This window comes from Polyodon spathula, chromosome 1 (assembly GCF_017654505.1).
Source record: "Polyodon spathula isolate WHYD16114869_AA chromosome 1, ASM1765450v1, whole genome shotgun sequence".
Lineage (NCBI taxonomy): Eukaryota > Metazoa > Chordata > Actinopteri > Acipenseriformes > Polyodontidae > Polyodon > Polyodon spathula.
The window spans coordinates 53471282-53489094 of NC_054534.1; the positions used below are offsets into that span (position 1 = coordinate 53471282).

The 17813-nt window shown below is 35.2% G+C and overlaps 1 protein-coding gene across 8 annotated transcripts in view; it reads right to left on the reverse strand.

Annotated features, from left to right (window-relative positions):
- Positions 1-1562: 1562 nt before the first annotated feature.
- The window catches only part of LOC121319647 (alpha-adducin-like), a 60446-nt gene continuing 44195 nt past the window's right edge, over positions 1563-17813 (reverse strand). For 3 of the 8 annotated variants that reach the window (XM_041257309.1, XM_041257280.1, XM_041257289.1), the window contains exons 11-17: positions 15827-15928; positions 14383-14472; positions 13342-13428; positions 9583-9739; positions 6669-7037; positions 5743-5850; positions 1563-2019 (exon numbers count right to left, since the gene is read on the reverse strand). In XM_041257309.1, coding sequence (XP_041113243.1) covers positions 1652-2019; positions 5743-5850; positions 6669-7037; positions 9583-9739; positions 13342-13428; positions 14383-14472; positions 15827-15928 — 1281 coding nt within the window. In that variant the 3' untranslated portion in view covers positions 1563-1651. Of the gene's footprint in view, positions 2020-4829; positions 4865-5742; positions 5851-6668; positions 7038-9582; positions 9740-13341; positions 13429-14382; positions 14473-15826; positions 15929-17813 lie in introns of those variants that run through there. The other 5 variants (XM_041257299.1, XM_041257318.1, XM_041257327.1 and 2 more) reach the window with 4 other exon arrangements.

Sequence of the window (17813 nt, forward strand, 5' to 3'; positions counted from 1 at the left end):
AAAAAAATCAAAGTACATGTATTAAAATTATTCAAGCTTTCATCTTTGAATAAGAGCAGTTAGTATCTTGGACATTTCTGGGTATATTGTCTTTCTAGCCAAGCTAAGCTTACATAATCAAAAGGCTTGTATGTTAAGTGCCTCAAGTATATAAAACAGAAAGGCACCACATGCTACACAGATAGATTAACTACATTATAAAAACTGACTGTTTCTGAATTTCATCACTATTTTGCATACCACAGATTGTAAAAGAAGTCAGTACACTGGAACTGTGCCTTAAACAATACAGTTCTATCATGTTAAAAAGAACACACCTTTAATTTTTCGTTTTTACCTTATTCACAGTCCAGCCGAGTTGAATGGGCAACTACTGTGCTCAACGTAAAATCATGCTGTGACAATCATTCCTGGAAAAAGCATGTAAATGCAATAAATGCAAGGCTATGTTTTTAATTGACAAATTGAGATTTGACAAAAATATATATAGGAAAGGGTTTTACACTGGTTGGTATTCATTATATGCAAAAGTTAGTTATTGTGACAAATACCAGTCTTTAGTGGTTTATAAAATGGCATCAAGGTTTTGCAGCTTGGATTCCAGTGTAAAAAAACAACTCCTAGGGAAATAATTGTTACAGGCCAGTTCTTTTATTACACTACAGACGGTACTCTAGCCTTAACACAAGAGCATTAGAATAGCAAACTTCAGTATAGCCACATCCTAACTGATCACAAAGGTCAAATGTTCAACTAGGTTAAAAAGAAGCAATTAGCAATTATATAATATTAAGGACACAAAGTAACTGGTTGGTCTGAATAAACAAGCAGTGAATTCCAAGGAACCATTCTTGTGATCAACATTTTTTTTTTTTTTTCTTTCAATCCTATATCGAAGTTTGTATTCCTGGTTTAACTTTTTGATAGTTCATTTCAATTTGAATTCAGCTGGCAAATGAGAAGGTAAATGGCTCAGAATACAGTAGGGCAGTAGGCAAAATTTACTGACTCTGTTTAGACTCAACTCGCAGAAAGACAAAACAAGCACTTTTAGAATTATAATGCCAAATATTCATATTTTTCATCCTCTTCTCAAAAAAGGTCTACATAAACTAATCAATTTATGTACCTACCATCAGCTGTATTTAAATACACTGCAACAAATTTTTGGCACCATAATCTATTGATAATGATTTCATTTTTTGTATTTGTTCTAATGCTTTCAAAACTTCTCCAGTTTATAAAGTGATAAGAAAAGGTCAACTGATAAATTGAAAGCTGTCCAAGCCTACAATTAGGGATCAAAGTATTTGTTTGGTATCCAGCCTTAACACTAGACCATCAAATAGCAAACTTCAGTATAGCCACATCCTAATTGGTCACAATTATTAGAAAATGAGCTAAAACCCAAAGTTCTGCACAATGCCCGATCAAAACAAGTGGTTATCTGCCATCAAAAACACAAATGATTAGCACCTTTTTTGTTCTCTCGGATCATGTTTCTGATTACACAAATTAACAACTTAGGTACACAAAGCTTTTTTCTGCATTCCTTTTAATCTATTTCGATTTTTTTTGTTTGCTTTAAAAGACAAAAACATTAAAATGATAGCTGTGCATATCAGCAGAACTGCACTGCATGTGTAGGTCTTTAGGAGTCTGTCTTCTTTTTGTTTTTTTTCAGGAAGGAAGGCGTGCGGAACTTCTTCTTCTTCTTGGATGGGGACTTGCTGGGGGATTCGTCACTACCTGGGTCAGCAGCAGCTGCTGTGTCCTCAGGGGCCTGGGTGGTTGCTTGTTCAACAGGAGGGGGTTGCGAGTCGTGGTCCTCAACAGGGGGAGACTGCTGCTGCCCAGTCTGGCTTTTGGTCAGATCCTCTAGATGGCTGTCAATCTCCTCCCTTCCCAAAGTAGGGAATGCGAGGGCTTCTGAGGGCTCATCAGGGGTCAGGTCTGGAAGGGTCTGTCTCAAAGTTGCTGCATCGCTCTCGTCCTTGTATGTGTGCTCCTGTTGGGATTCTACAGGATTCGCAAAAGGAGGGGGAGGAAGGGAAACGTTAATAGAAAGCAGAGATAAAGGGCACAATTCAATAACAGATCAGAACATGCAAGTCTGATTTTTTAAAAAGTCTGTAACCTTACCAGCAAACATGCATTCATTATCACCTGTCAGACCTACCAGTCTTATCTTTTACTGAATACGATATTTTATTCATTATATAAGCAGCAATGATCAGTATATAGATGTTAACTATGTTAACTCAGCCAGAACAGCCAACTAGAAAAAAAAAAAGTAATACTCTGAAGCCAATATTGCTGCATATCTACAAATACATGACTATTTTTTTTTCAGTTATCACAGACGTCCGTGAAATTAACCCAATGCTGTGTAATATGTAGTTCACAGTGAAAATACTCAATTTCTTAAATACTGTAAATGTGCACATTTCTCACTTAAAAATAAATACAGCAAACGTTTGCTTTATTGACACACTACCTGTTACACTGCATTTAGGAACCTGGCAGTCTGTTCAGTTTGCTTCCAATATATGATTGAACACACGGCACAATTTCTTTATAATGTTTTCATTGAAAAAGACACCAGCTGCATCAAAGATCAGAAATCTCTGCTAAAGATCACTCTCCAGTACAAAAATGGGATATTTCACATGCTATTTTTGCATTTATTTGCATTTTTATTTTATTTGATAATTCACGGATAGTGGAAACAGAATGTATTTAAAAGGTGGACATAAATGAAATATTCTACAGATTTACTGCTTCTCAGGTAAGCATTTAAATATGTAGGACTATTTGTTGTATAACAACTAAATATTTCTTTTCCTGTTTTAATAAAACAGGAAAAGAAAAAACATGAAAAAACACAGCCCTGCATATAATGCATATCTAAGATCACAGCCTAGTTTAGTTGAAGTTGCAATTAGCCATTTCCTTTTAGATTTGTTGAAGTAAGTTATATGTACACAGATGTGCTTCTTTTAAAAGTACACAGGGTTCTGAACTTATTATTTTTATTTTTTCAATAAAGGCTCCTGAATCTAACAGTCGTGCGATATTGTTTCACCACTTTTTTTTTTTTTTTTAAACCAACATCTGGCCCTCTAAATCATGCCAGCTCCCAAAGAACCATTTCTAAAGGGACTAATTCAGAACAACAGAACTTCAGACACAAACCCTATGTAAATTATCATGTAGCACTTTTATACCTTATGTAATAATTCTAATGCAATAAATACCCCCCCCCCCCCCCCCCCAAAAAAAAAAGCAGTTGAGCAATTTGTCATTTATGCACTGGAGTCTACTATTATGAGGGAAAGCATTGCCTTGATTTAAGAAGATGCCAAATGGCAAAAATAATTTCGGGAGAAGTCAAACTTTCGAAATCTCTCTTATTACCATTAAGAGACATAAAGCATATTATCTAAGCAAAAAACAAAACAACAAAAGTATTGTCACCATCAGGTTAGACATTTCCCCAGTCAAAGTACTTTTTCTGTGATATTCTGAACCATACCATCCTCATTAAGACCAGTTCTGCTTTACCTGCATCCCTGTGTGTATTGTGTTAAATGACTACTTAATCAAAACATTTTCCTACACCTCAATGTATATGTTATCGTTTAGAAACAATATCAGTATAGCGCTTAGCCATTAGCAAGCTTTAAATAAAAACAGCAAAAATTATACTTGTAATAAACGTATTAATATTTGCAAGCACTGATATCGCAACACAAAGCTTTTACTTTCTTATAATACCCAAAATTCAATGAAAAAAGGTCAACGTAACAGATTATGTGAACAGAATAATAAGTTAAGGATTTTAAGCATTTATGACAAACTCATACACCACTGTTAAATTATTAAGATAAGCTAGTAAAAGAACATTAAAAAAAAAACAGTTACACATAAGCTTTTTGTTGCTAGGACTACCTCTGAGCACTCCAGATTTATTTACCCACAACATTTTTACCAGGAGATAATTTAAATCTGGAAAGTGGATATTGAATCACAGGTTGAAATTAATGTCTCCATCATGGAAGGACACCTTTCACTTCAGCAGCAATTTTTTAGTATTTCTCCTGTCCCCAAGAATGTCCTATTTAAGTTGTAATTCTTTTGTCTTGTACTGATTAGGAGGTGCAGAATGTGTCCATTGCCAGAACAAGCACAATTACTTCAGAATGGACATCAAAAGTGTTGAAGTGTAAAGTACCATTAATTACAATTAAACTGAACATGGTTGTATACATGTTATTCCACTGTACTTCAATATCTTTCTACAACAGCCACTCCATTTATTAAAAAAAAAAAAGTGTACAAATGTTGATGACTCCACTATTCATACAAATATATATATATATATATATATATATATATATATATATATATATATATATATATATATATATTTTACAATAAATAATGGTACAGAAGTACGCTGTTGTAAGTAGGTGTTGAGGATAGACAGACCGCTATTGAAATGCAGTAGAACCAGGTCAGGACTTCTTAAATATCTAATGTATATCCAGCTTTCAATTTGTATCGGGCAAACTTGGTTGCATCTATTACGCTGAAATTGCTGTTAGAACAACCACCCAGTTGTGTTAGTGTTGGATTTGGTGGGGATCAGTCTTATCACTCTACGGGAATGACTTCTGAAATAGTTCCCGTCATCAAAAGAAAAACAAAATAGTAATACTTTCAAAAGAGAGCAAATGCATAAAACAATACAAAGATGCAGGGTAGTCAAGCCATGCATGAAAAGGTTAAAAAGAAGGCATGTCCAAACATGAGATGTACAGTACTTACTATGGTAACAGGTACTCTTTAGCATATCCATCTCCTGTTTGTAATGTAGGCACAAGAGGAAAAAACACAAGTAGAAAAATGTCTATGCATTCATCACAGCCAACATGTTAAATTAAAAAACAAGACCCCAGAAATGAAATGGCAACGTGAATGGGAAATAAAAGGACAGATATGTGGTAAACTAACATACAAATCTAAAAAAACAGAACAAACACAATAAAAGAGACACAGGGATTAGATTACACCCGTCTGAAAGACCTGGTAAATAAAATAAATTCCCCATATTTCTCTATCGTAGAGTTTTCCGAAGCTTATTTTGGCTGAATAGTTTTACAAGCTAAATTAAGCATAATTCAGCACTTTTATAGTTACTTCATGTTACCAGTTTAAAATGAATAAAACACATCCTTCATATTTAACAGTTCCGTCTCCCACACGATAGGTGTAATCCAAATGCAATAAAGAACAAGGGGTGTGGACACTGTCACATAGTTTAGGATATACAGTAACTCCCACATTTTAGAGAATAGTAATAAAATTAACATAAATTATGAAATCCTACATGGCTACTTTGTAAAAGGAAAGAGCCAACCCAACTGTCATGAATTACAGCAAACTGACAAGTGTATTACGTTTAAAATAATAAAGGTTAATACACATCAGTGCTAAATATTATTTACATTCCATTCAGTACACATTATTAAAATGCGACTGCCTTTAACATTTTCAATCTCCTAGTTACACACACCTCTTTTCCTCAATATTGCTCACAAACACAGAACTTACCATCACAAAAGTTTAAATGGCACGGACAGCAATTAACCACATTATTTGAAATAACATTAGCGAAACCCAGTCCAGTTCTGAACTGTCCATGCTATCAGTGAAGTAAGGGGACTCTGAATACCGTACCTTCCTCTGCTTTAGTCGGGGTGCTTGGTGGTGTGCGTGTGGGCGTGGGGACTGCAGGGCTCTGCTCCTTCACTTCTTCAGCTTCTTCTGGCACCAGTTGGGATGGGTCTAAACAGAATAGGAGAGAGAAAATACTGTAATAATGCAGACTACAACATCTGACTTGATATGCAAGTTACCTAAAATAAACAGATATCATGTGTGTATATGAATGGAAGATATGTATTTCTTATAATTTAAGATGACATTAACCTTTTCAAATGAACATGTTTACTGCAATTGGTAGTTATTAGAGTGCATTTAATGAAAAGCTTAAGAGACTAAGGTAAGGATACAAGTTAATATTTTATTTTTTTTTTTTTTAATTACTGCTGGCAGCAATACAGACATTGTAAAAGGTGTACTCCATGTATGACAATAAAACATGTAATGTATATAAAGCTATAGAAAGTGCTGAGAAATATAAAATTGTTTTGAAACATTATCACACACAAACAGAAAGAGTGAAAAGTTTAAAAAGGTTTTATGAAATGGACCGTCACCCAACAAAACAAAGAAAATTGAAGAAATGAAGATGATTATAAAATTTACAATAATATTAGTAAATATATATATAGGCCCACAGCAGACAAAGATCAGTTTAAAGGAATGGAATGTCCCGATTAAAAGGCGTTTTACTGTGTTAACATTAACCATCATCTTGAGAATTACCAAGTAATCACAGAGAAATCAATTAAAATCACAAAAACACCGCAATGCAGCCAAGACCCCACACTGGATTAAGAACCAGATATTAAATTTAACCAAACAATAAAGACCATTCAGCATTTCAGAAAACGGGGAAATTGTGAACCAAGAATCTCCAAAGTGTGAAAGTAGGATAGGACTGCCCTTCTTTGTCAAAGCCCAAGGCTGCTCAGTAGTACCTGAGGTCACATTAAAAAGATCAGAGCTCGAGCTCAGAGCTTTGATCACTGCTGAATGAAATTCCTTGTGGGGAGATTCGACGGTATCCGTTTCCCCTGAACCAGGCTGCTCTGCATTCCCGCGCTCAGCCTCTGACGATTCTTGTCCAGGGCTGTGTTGTGGGCTGTGGCAAGGCAGGGAGTCCGCGGGCCCAATGGAGCTGTTCAAGCTTGCTTCCTTTCCATTATCAAGTGATTTTTCTGGCTCATTACGGCAATTGGAGGGATGCTGCTGCTTCTGTTGGCTAGCACACTGGGGTATAACGCCAACCTCTGTATCCTCCTGAACTGGATGCAATGTAATAGATTCTGCCTGCTCGAACACCGTGTCTAGTGCAGCGACATGAAACATCTTATTACATATCAAAACACAATTCTTAAAGTCTTGTTTAAAATGTGATGTTTTGGTCTATTTAGAAAATATTATTAAAAGCACCCACTTTTTGGTGTCAGATGTACATACAAATTAGTAGGATGGCCATTGAATAAAAAACTGTCACCTGAAAATTACTTTTTTTATATCTATAGGGAAGGGAACGGCAGGACTTTGTGTGTTAAAGTTATTCATCAAGTGCTAAAGATAACATTTCCCACCCAAACACTCTTGTACTTATCATATAACAATAAAAAGAATTTTAAAACTATGGCAACCGGCACTTCAATTTTGATGTGTTCTGCCATATTGACAGTTGTCCCATGAGTTTTGAAGCACTTTACCAGCTGGTTTGTAAATAGAGCACTGGAGGGGACAGTTTTTCAGACTTTGAAGAGCTAGAATCTATTGGTAAAAACATTCCAGTGCTGTATAAATTTCAGCCAATCACAAAGCACCAAATAGGCCCTATTGAAACTGAAAGAAAGGATTCAGATTCCTGGAAATCCAATCCAGATAGTGAGAGATCTGGATTCTGACAGAACAGCACACAGTTTCTGGTGCAGCTGCTGTAACTGCAGAGTAATGCCGAGTCATGAGGAATGTGTTTGTTGTTTTGGAATTCCTTGTATACAGCACAGAATTTTTGAAAAATCGTCAGGCCAAGGTCCACCCTGCATCTCGAAAAATGGCAAATTTATTTGCCTGGATAGAGAGGTACTGGATACTGGACGGCTGCCTTTTACAGACATCTGAGCTGACTCTGTTATACGACCTATTGCCAGCAGACAGCCCGTGTTTGTACGTATGTGTTTCATAATTGTAGTACGCATTACATTATTATACACAATCCCCTTCATAGGTATTAAATACATATAAGAGCTTTAAATGTTTTAAAATGATAAGTTCTTTTAAGTTCTTTTAATAATAAGTATTATTATTATTGTTAAGTTTTATTACTTTTTTCCCTGTGCGCATAGTTTCTTTCTCACAAAACGGCACCACTAAAGCCACTTCTTGTCCACCTTTGAATCTTTGTTGCTGCTGTATGCAGAAGCCTAACAAGCACAGTACATATGCTGCATACTCATTCTCTCTAGTTACCGCAAGTGCTGTTCAAAGTTTAAAAATGTAATCACTGTCAAGCAGTGAATGCCACATATGCAAGCATGTTTTAAGTCTGGGACAGTTTTCATTTATATAGCCTGCAGCCACTTTAACCGGTTATCACTGTTGTGATTTGGCAGACGGTGGTTGTGCACATTTGTCTCTTTGTAGTAGTAGTTTGTGCTACACAATGTACACCTGACTGTTTGTTTCTTTACTGACGCTTTGCTTGCCATTGTTGATATTTGTTTACTTCACATACTTCTCCTGCTGCCTTCTCTAACCAGTGACATCACAGGAGTGACTTCCAGCAATGGTGGATTACAGTTTAACTGACAGCGGAATTTAAACAGCTCGTTTGACATACCAATGAAAAACAATAATAACACTACAATTTTTGTTCCTGGGTAATGAGTGTTATTTCCTAATTGCTTATGCCTCAAAAGTACAGAAAATGGCTATTATTCCCCACAAACTTTGCTTTTGTGACCAGGACAGATACATTTCAAAATATCACTATTTCCAATGAGAAAACGGCGCTTTTGTGTCTTTTAGTTCAGATAAAGTCAGAAAAAAACAACATATGAATCCAAATTAACATGTATTTATACTAAAGTAATACAAAAATGACTACAAAAGATTTAGAAGTGAGTAGTTTTTTGAGATTTGCGATTATACTGTAAATACAATACAACACTCTCAATTAATAGGCAACCAGGCATGTTCACCTGAACGGACCGCGGATCCGCATTCACCACATTTGTTACACGGATGCAAAAAGGAACGCACTCAACTATATTATGAATAACAAAACTGTAGGTAACGTTAAATAACATGACAAACTTTCCGGAACAAAGACGGTCACCTTTAAGCACCTCAATTAATATTTAGTGTCACAGAATGAGAATAACTGAAGCACTGTTGCTAACAGAATATTTTGCATTTGAGGACCACAATAAAATGACCAAACAGGGCATTGATTCAGGTTAAAATGAATGACAAACTTCTATTTCCTTTTTGTATTTTCCACATTGGCAAATGAATGTTGCACAATGCTAGTTTTTCTAGCACTTAAAACCTTTCCCTTTTGTATATAGGGTATACTAGGGAACCAGTACCAAATTACTTCAATTAGGAGTCACTCCTCTGTCTTTTGTTACATCTTTCATCTTGGTTACAAACAGCGTACACGGTACCCTTACAAACAGTGGTAGAGTACTAAAGGCCTGACGAGTCTAAACTTTTTATTCTGAACTACATTAATAATTTAACAGGTGTTAATCTGTTTTTTTGTAAAACCTGCAGCTATAGAAAGGTGAAAAAATAGTAACTTCTGCCAGTTGGGATCCTATTGTAGTAAAATAATGATTCTGAAATAAGTGTGCAGACACTCACCTTCAAAGTCCTTCTGTTTGCGCTCGACTTCTTTGTGATACTCCTCCAGCTCCTGGTCAGTGAACTTGTTAAATGGGTTTGGTCCTGCAGTGCTCACAATCACCCGGGGCTGGTACTCCTTTTCAATTATCGCTTTGGATGCAGTCACCAGCTCTCCCTGGAAAAAATATAAAAAGACCGTAAGACTAAATTTTTATAGTACAGCTTTACACTCTTTCAAATTCCTAACCATCTGTCCTTTAACAGAACATAAAAGACAAAGGGCTAGATGGTAACACTAAGATAAGCCTTTAAATTAAATTTATTTTTCTAGTCCTGATGTTTTTTTTTTTGTTTGTGTTTTTGTTTTTAATGGCTACGAATTCACAATAAATTCAAGTGGAACACCACAAGAATAGCAGTCAATGCACTGACATTCATTGGAATTTGCAGCCATTATTTTAAGTGTAACTGGATTAAATCAATGTATTCATCCCAAAATACAATCTGCACCAATGTGAAAAAAATAACCAATAACCGATAATAATAATAATAAATATTGTATAAATAGAAAACTTTTGTAACCAGTAATAGAAAAAGTATCCACGCTTTAAAGAACTTTATGCATTTTATATTTCATAATGACTATTGAACATTAAAAAGTGTGCAATGACTGCATAACCTTAGAGGGTTCAAACTAATGTGCAAGATATTATTAGCAAAATGAGTGTAGTTCTGTCCACATTACAGCAGTGTCTGAACAAAGACCCTTCAGCTTTTTACTCCAACCACTGTAGACCATACAGCCTTCCACACACAAAGAAATTGTGAACTGGAGGTTATGGTCTAAAAATGTAACAAAAGGATTAAGACAGACCTGCCCCGTTGCGGGTTAAATGAGACAATAACTGCAGAAGAGAAATTAACAGGATTTAGGTTTAAGACTACAGAACCAGCTGATGAGAACTAATTGGATTAGAATGTTGTAATCACCCTCTAAAACATATTTCAAGGACTTTCAACTTCATAATTATTTGTTATACCATAAACTTTTGGGCATCCTTACAAACTTCTGGATAGAAGTTAATTCAAATGACAAATAACACAGCACTGCATCAAAGACAAAGGTAAAACAGAAACTTTTACCAGGAGAGAATGCATCTAACATAACACAGACAATTACCATTAGGACACAAAACAGACTTTGTAACCAACAAATAAAAACCTCGGAATCCATCAACACAGAAACATGGACACGTTCACCTTAAGCTTTTAGAGCATTTCAAATAGAAGCAATCTGATGGAGGATTCATGCAATAGTTTCATTGGTCATGCTTATCTGGTCACCTCACAAAATAAATACTTCTGGTACTAAATCTATCACAAATTAAAAAAACAAGTTTGTGCCAAGTGACAATTATATACACATCAACACATACTGTAAAAAAAGATATATATTAAATCATTAATATCATACAAAACCATTAGCATATACTTAAGCTGTTCATGAGAAGTACAGGATATAGTAAAATTAGAAAACGATTCAGTAACATCAGCCAATCAACTTCTATCACCGTGGCCTTTGATCACCATGGTTTTCAACCTTTTAATCTCACGTACCAGTTTCAGGGGCAAGGGAAGTCAGGCATACCGGTATCTACATATAAACAAGTATAAAATGCCTGCATATGCATAAAATATATTTTGCCCTTTTTTTTTTTTTTAATACAAAATAAAAAATAAAAAAAAATATGCCTACCTTAATTGGAAACTTGGGCCTGTTTTCCAGCTAATGTATCCCTGGTTTCAGTGTGCTTAATGCAAGTAGTCGCGGCAGCCGTTTATATCGGACAAATAGCGCTTGCCATTCCCATTGAATTCAATAACAAAGGCAGCATTTATACCATGTTAAGCCTGCCATTTGCTTTGGGCAAACTCAGGTGTTTGGATCTCGTTATGTGCCATTCGCATAGATTTAAATAACAAACGCATTATTTATTACTGTAGTAATCACTCCTACTAATCCACAAATCAGTTGTTTTCACCTTGTTACCTTGCCATTCACATATATTTCGATAAAAAAGGCAGCACTTTACTGTAGTAAAAGCTTGACAGATCGATCAACCAGCTGTTTGCATCTCGTTAATGAGCGATTACCCGTGTACTGTAGTTTGGCTATTTAATCCTTGTACACATTGTCGGGTTTATTAGTTTGAAAAAAAACACTGACTGCAACAGCAAGCAAGCATAGCTGGAAAGAGAAAAGCGATGCACATCAGCACAAAAATTCAGTATAAATAAAATGTCTCTGTTAGAGGCTGTGTGCTTAAGCATGCTTAGAACTCTGTCAGTCAGCAAACAATGCAACTTTGCTTCAAAAAGCTGGGAACAATGTGGGAATGGACCTGATTGTGGACTGGGGAAGTGGATGAGAGTTCTCTAAATAATGTTTGTTTGTAAACTGTTATTCTTGTTCAGATCTGTTACCATTCTCTGTGTGTTTTGGTGCTTGTGTAACAGAGCTGAAAGAGTGTGAATGAGTCACTAAGGGGGGTGGGAGCAGGTCTGACACAAGCAGTCAGAGATAGGGAGTGTTGGACCAATGAGTGAGGGGGAGGGTCTGGGTGTGTGTGTGTGAGATGACAGATGACAGATTTAAGATACATTGAGTTTGCAAGTGAGAGGAGAGAAATGAGAGCCATTGTTCACTATAAGACAATAAATAAATAAATAAATAAATAAATAAATAAATACAGAGGTTTCCTACTGCTTTGAGCCACAACTGTTTGTCCGTCTGCCTGTGGGGTGTATCAACTTCTACCTCCGTCTCGATCTCCTGCCTGTCACTCAGAAGCGAATCCACACGGCAGATGACTACTTTGTCACAAGCATTAATACCCTGTATCTTTCTAAACAAGGGATTTAGGGGAGCTTTCTAATAAGATGAATCAAAACAATAACAAAATAGTACAGCAATTGTTACAGCTTTGTTCAATGGTATTTAAAACAAGATTAATTTATCTGCTTTTTTTACATATCCACCCCGGTCACACCAGGAACGAGAACGATGTTTAAAAAAAAAATTGTTCCAGTTCAAACGAACGGAGGTGGTCACATCATAACAATAATGACAGCTATTGTTTCGATCGCTTTCAGAACAATTTTTTCCTGCTACAACGCTAATGATAAATGATCCTGGCCAATCACAGGGCTGTATTAAATGTGACATAATCACCTACCTGGTGTTGCATTGCAAGGATTTACTACAAACATACACACACCAACTTGATTACATTTTCTGTGAAAGGCATTGAAGATGAAATAATGAGTCATTCCATCTACATTTAATCAAAATTTGTGCCAGTATTCTGCAGTGCACCAAGCCACAAACACAAGCAGGATAATATAATTCTACAGGATCATTGTTTAATTGATATCATTTTATTTATGGAAATGTTTTGTTGCCATGGGAAAATACATTGTAAACTTGGTAAAAGGTCTAAAATCTTCCAGTGTCATTTCTACACTATAATATTTGGTTCTATATCTTGTACAACTTGTATCCTGTTCAATCAAAACCAAACTGTTTTTTTGGCAGGCACATGGAAACAAGGCTTAACAATGCCTTTCTAGCCATTACTGTTTCAACACAAGGATGTCATTATTAGCTAGCTAAGATTTAAGGGTGAAAAAAGGGGTATTAAATGAATACAAACAGGCTTGGGTTAAAAATGGGAGAAGGAGTGCAGGGTTATAGCTTAACGACAGGGCAGTAAGTACCTTTCTAACAGTTTTAGCGGGACTAAAGGTCTGCTCTGTGAGATCGAGCCCATCAATTGTTTCCGTACAGTCTGAGAGCGGAGCATCCTGCAACAGTAAACCGAGTAAAACAGAGCAAACCAAGCCCTGGATTTGACAACAACCAAGAAATTGAAATCAGCCCATCAGCATGCACAGAACATTCATAATGGATAAAATGTGATATTGACAACATGCACGCACACACACACCACACACAATATGATATGGTGTTATGGGGTATGAATAGAAAGATCGTCTACTAGTCAAACTTCATAATACACTTCAAAACTATTTTATATGTGCTTTCACAATAATAGAATTCTGTGCATGTATGTTTCCCCCTAAATTCAATCAGATAGGTTGGTGTATGCAAACAGATTTTGGGAAACAGCTGGTATAACCAGTACACACAATTAAATGAAATCTGAAGTGCAAATTACATTTATTACAATGTACATTATGCTCAGCATTACCCAGGCTTAGGTAAAAGTCAAACTCCTCTTAAAAACTGATGACAAAGTATTAAATGGAACAAGACAATAGTTTCCCCCCACCATTGTTAACAATTGAATGTGGTCAGTTTGTTAAAAGCTTCTTACAGTTGTGTCTATGGGATTGTTGTCACCACAGAAAATACATAGAAATGATGGAGGAGTACCAGATGAAAGTTATTTTGAAAGCCTGACTAGTAATGCAAGATATATAAATGGAAAAATTACTGCTGAAAATCTTACATGCACTTTTATGACTGAATTGCATTTTAAGCAATGGCCATATTTACGCGTGGACATGCTTTAACTTTTGGACTGAAGCCTTGTTTTTAAAACCGAGCTCATAAAAAGCCAACTTGAATATTTGCAGAGTTACGACACAGCATGTGGTTACCTAACACTTACCTGCCAGATTGTTGTAACTCTCTGCAGTCAAAGAACAATTTTACAATTACATGTTAGATGTAGATAGGACGGCACACATGGTTAGTAATTTGCAATAGAAAAAATATTTCAATCTTGCACTCACCTGCACAAAGTTTCGATCCATCACAGATCCTGTAAGCACTTGAGACTGAGGGCCAGCAGTTTTAATATCCTGTAAATTTTGCTCACGTATCTATAAAAATAAACAAATGCCAATGTAAAAATGTTTTTATGCTATATAATAATTTAGTCTATACCATCTGTACATGCCACATTTTAAAATGCTTTAGAAAAAACAGGTGTAAAAGTTAAAACACATAAAATGTTTATAATTTTAAATGTTTTTATTTAGTAAAATATGTATTCAGCATACAAAACTATGCTACCAGAACTTATTTACAGCGTGATCGCGTCAGAGAAACCATTTTAGTTTTTTTTTCAAAAACTGTCACCATATACAATGTTTTAATATATTGTACACCACTGTACTTCATTGCTAGACGGGGAAAAAACAGTTGTAGCAACACGTAGGGATGTAAAACGCTGTATTTTTCTAAACCCGCTACTTACTCTTTAGACACAAGCATTTAGTAAGTGTTAATCACATTTAGTAAGCAAATAACCAATTTATTAATCTTTATTAAAAAATAAAACTACTTTCATTTAAAGTTTTTGTTTATGACAAAAGTACTGGCACCCCTGATTTAGTACTTCCTTTTTATTTTTATCATCAGATCAGAGAATTTTCTTGAAGAATGCTTGATTCTTGTTCATAGCATATTTAAGAAATTGTCTTGGCTGTGTGGTTCAGTGTGAATCCAACTCCTTTGTCTTGATGATCATCATCTGCTTTGTTGCCAAACTGTTTTTCTTCAATAGATTAATTATTGCCTTTATAATGCAGCTTAATTACTGTGTAATTACTAATCAATTCATATATTGAGTTTAAATGAGTTATATTACATTTTTACTTTTGTCATGAACACATATTTAAAAATTGCTTAACTGCTCTAAAAAAGTTTTTTAAAAAGACTGTTTGGTAAACTACTAGAGACTATTTTGGTCTGTCATAGTAATTGGTGGCTAATGTTCACTAAATGCTTGCATTAATGTTTTCTTGAATTCTTACATTAAAAGTATAGGGTGCCAATACTTTTGTCTGCGAACGTAAGTTGCATAGTGGAAAGCTTGATTCAAGGGCGAAGGCGGCCGGTAGGCTTACAGTTCAAATTACTTTTAAAAAGAAATACTTAGGTTGAGTGCATTTAAGGTTGAATTACGGAAAATGGTAACACTAATTAGAGCTGAGCTTCAGGAAAATGTAAATCACCAAGCACCTTCTGTACAAGTAAAATGTTCATAGGTTACATACAAATGGGTTGTTCCTCCATTTTCCCCCAGATATTCAATAAGAGCAACAACAAACACACCCTTAAGAATCCTAGTTTAGCATGCAATTTAAATAAAGTCGTTGATGGACACTGCAGGTTTAAAAACATGTGAACTACAAATGTATTTAGTCATTGATCTTAGCAACAATACCAGACCTTGTTCCTCATCGCCTGGACCTCTTTTGGGTTAGTGTTCAAAGGGACAAACTGATTGGAAGCAGTGGCAGCAGCTTGTCGGAGTCCTTCCTCTTTAGTCCACTGCAATATCACGAAAAACATTAAAATGCATTGCAAAAAAAATCAAAAACAAAAAAACAAAAAAAAAAAAAAAAAAAAAACACACCAGGGGACACAAATCAAACAGCACAGTAAGTCATGCATTTCAAATGAACTTTCTATAAATTTATTAATTACACTGTAGAGCATGTAACCAATGATGATGCAACTGGCAAAGTGTTTTCTGAAAATTATATTGTATTTTAAAATTAAGCGTAAAGGCTGCTATAAATCATGCTTTTGGGGGGGGGGAGGGCAGTCCCATCAGGCAAGAAAATTATTAAACTTTGATTCTAAATCTCAATCATTTTTGCTTTGTTACTCCTACTTTAAAACATGCACGAATATTAACGCTGTCAGAGATTTATGCAGTCCCCCACTAACTGCTTATGAATAGAAGAGATTTATTGCACAGCTTAGTGGTCATTTGTTTCTGATAGTTCATGAACTAAACTAGTACAATAAAACAAGGATATGATACACTGTCTGAACTTCCCTCAATAAATACATTGTTGGACTGGTGCATGCTAATCTGAATTTGTCCCTGGCAGTACTTTTCTGAATATTACATGCAGACACTTGCCTGCAGATAGTAGGGGAATGGGATGGCTGCCCATTATGGAAATATTCTAAGCCCTAATGTTTTTCACTACTGGTTACTTCACCCAATTAAAAAAAGTTACAGGTTCTGTTCAACTGATCTTAAAAATCAATCAAAAAAAAAAAAAAAAAGATAAAAATAAATCACAAGGCAATTACATACTGCTTTTCAATAATGTTTGTTGTAAGATCTGTCTGTTTACCTGAATAGATATGTTAACATAAAAAACTTTGTCAAACTTGACTGCAGTATTATCATCATTGATAAATCGCTCTGGATAACACAGAACACCAAAGCATCTTAAGCATAAGATGAAAAGGCTATGGAGGGTGATGTGATGTCATTGGCTCTGAAGCTACGTGAAGGAGCTAACACATTGCATGAGTGGGCATCACCAAAGTTTTGTCTAAAACTAATACAGGTGCAAAATGCCTTTCTACACATTTCAATTCATTAATATAATATTCCATCAAAAATGTGCTTCTAAAATAGTTTACTTTATGCAGAAATCGCACCAGGCCTTTTGGTGATGTCTGGTATTATAAACATTACTTACAGCAATACCAATTAAATTAAACAAATAAAATAAAGGACTGTAATCCCTTTCCAAGTCAAAATAAAAGTTGAAGTAGTTAATTTTGGATAGAATATAATTTTGCCATTTCACTTCCTTCAAAGGAAATAACCATTACTGCTGCAGTGGACTACTTTCCCTGAATACAGTAAGATTTCAGATTTTGCATAACAGAAATTGCTTTGGAGTTGTTCTTGAAGAAAGACTGATCCATGGGTGTGGGTTGCGGTGGAAAGGAGTGCCGTGGTTATGCCAACACACACTATTAAACCAGAACAGGATAATTATGTTATCACTACTTGAATAACCAAGTTTATTCAAAACATGTAAAAGTGTAGAAAGTATAATCTTTCAAATGTAAAAATATGTTATGTCTTTAATTTTGGTAACTTTTAAACTTATGTTGGCAAATAAGAGACACAATCCTTTCAGAACAGCTTTTCCAGGTAGACATTAAGCGTTTCATGACGTCATTATTAAGGGTTGTCTGAAACAGTAAGTGCATATTAAATATACAGATATTTCAGGAGACAAGTTCAAGTCATCTTTTTCATTACTCGTTTTTCCTCAGTCAAAATGAGTTCCAAATAAATTTCTCATAAGCACAGACTGTTAAAACAAGCTCTCTAAAAATACAGCAAATGCCATGAATTTATTTTTACCTTCTAGAAGGTAGGGACATAGCAATCAAT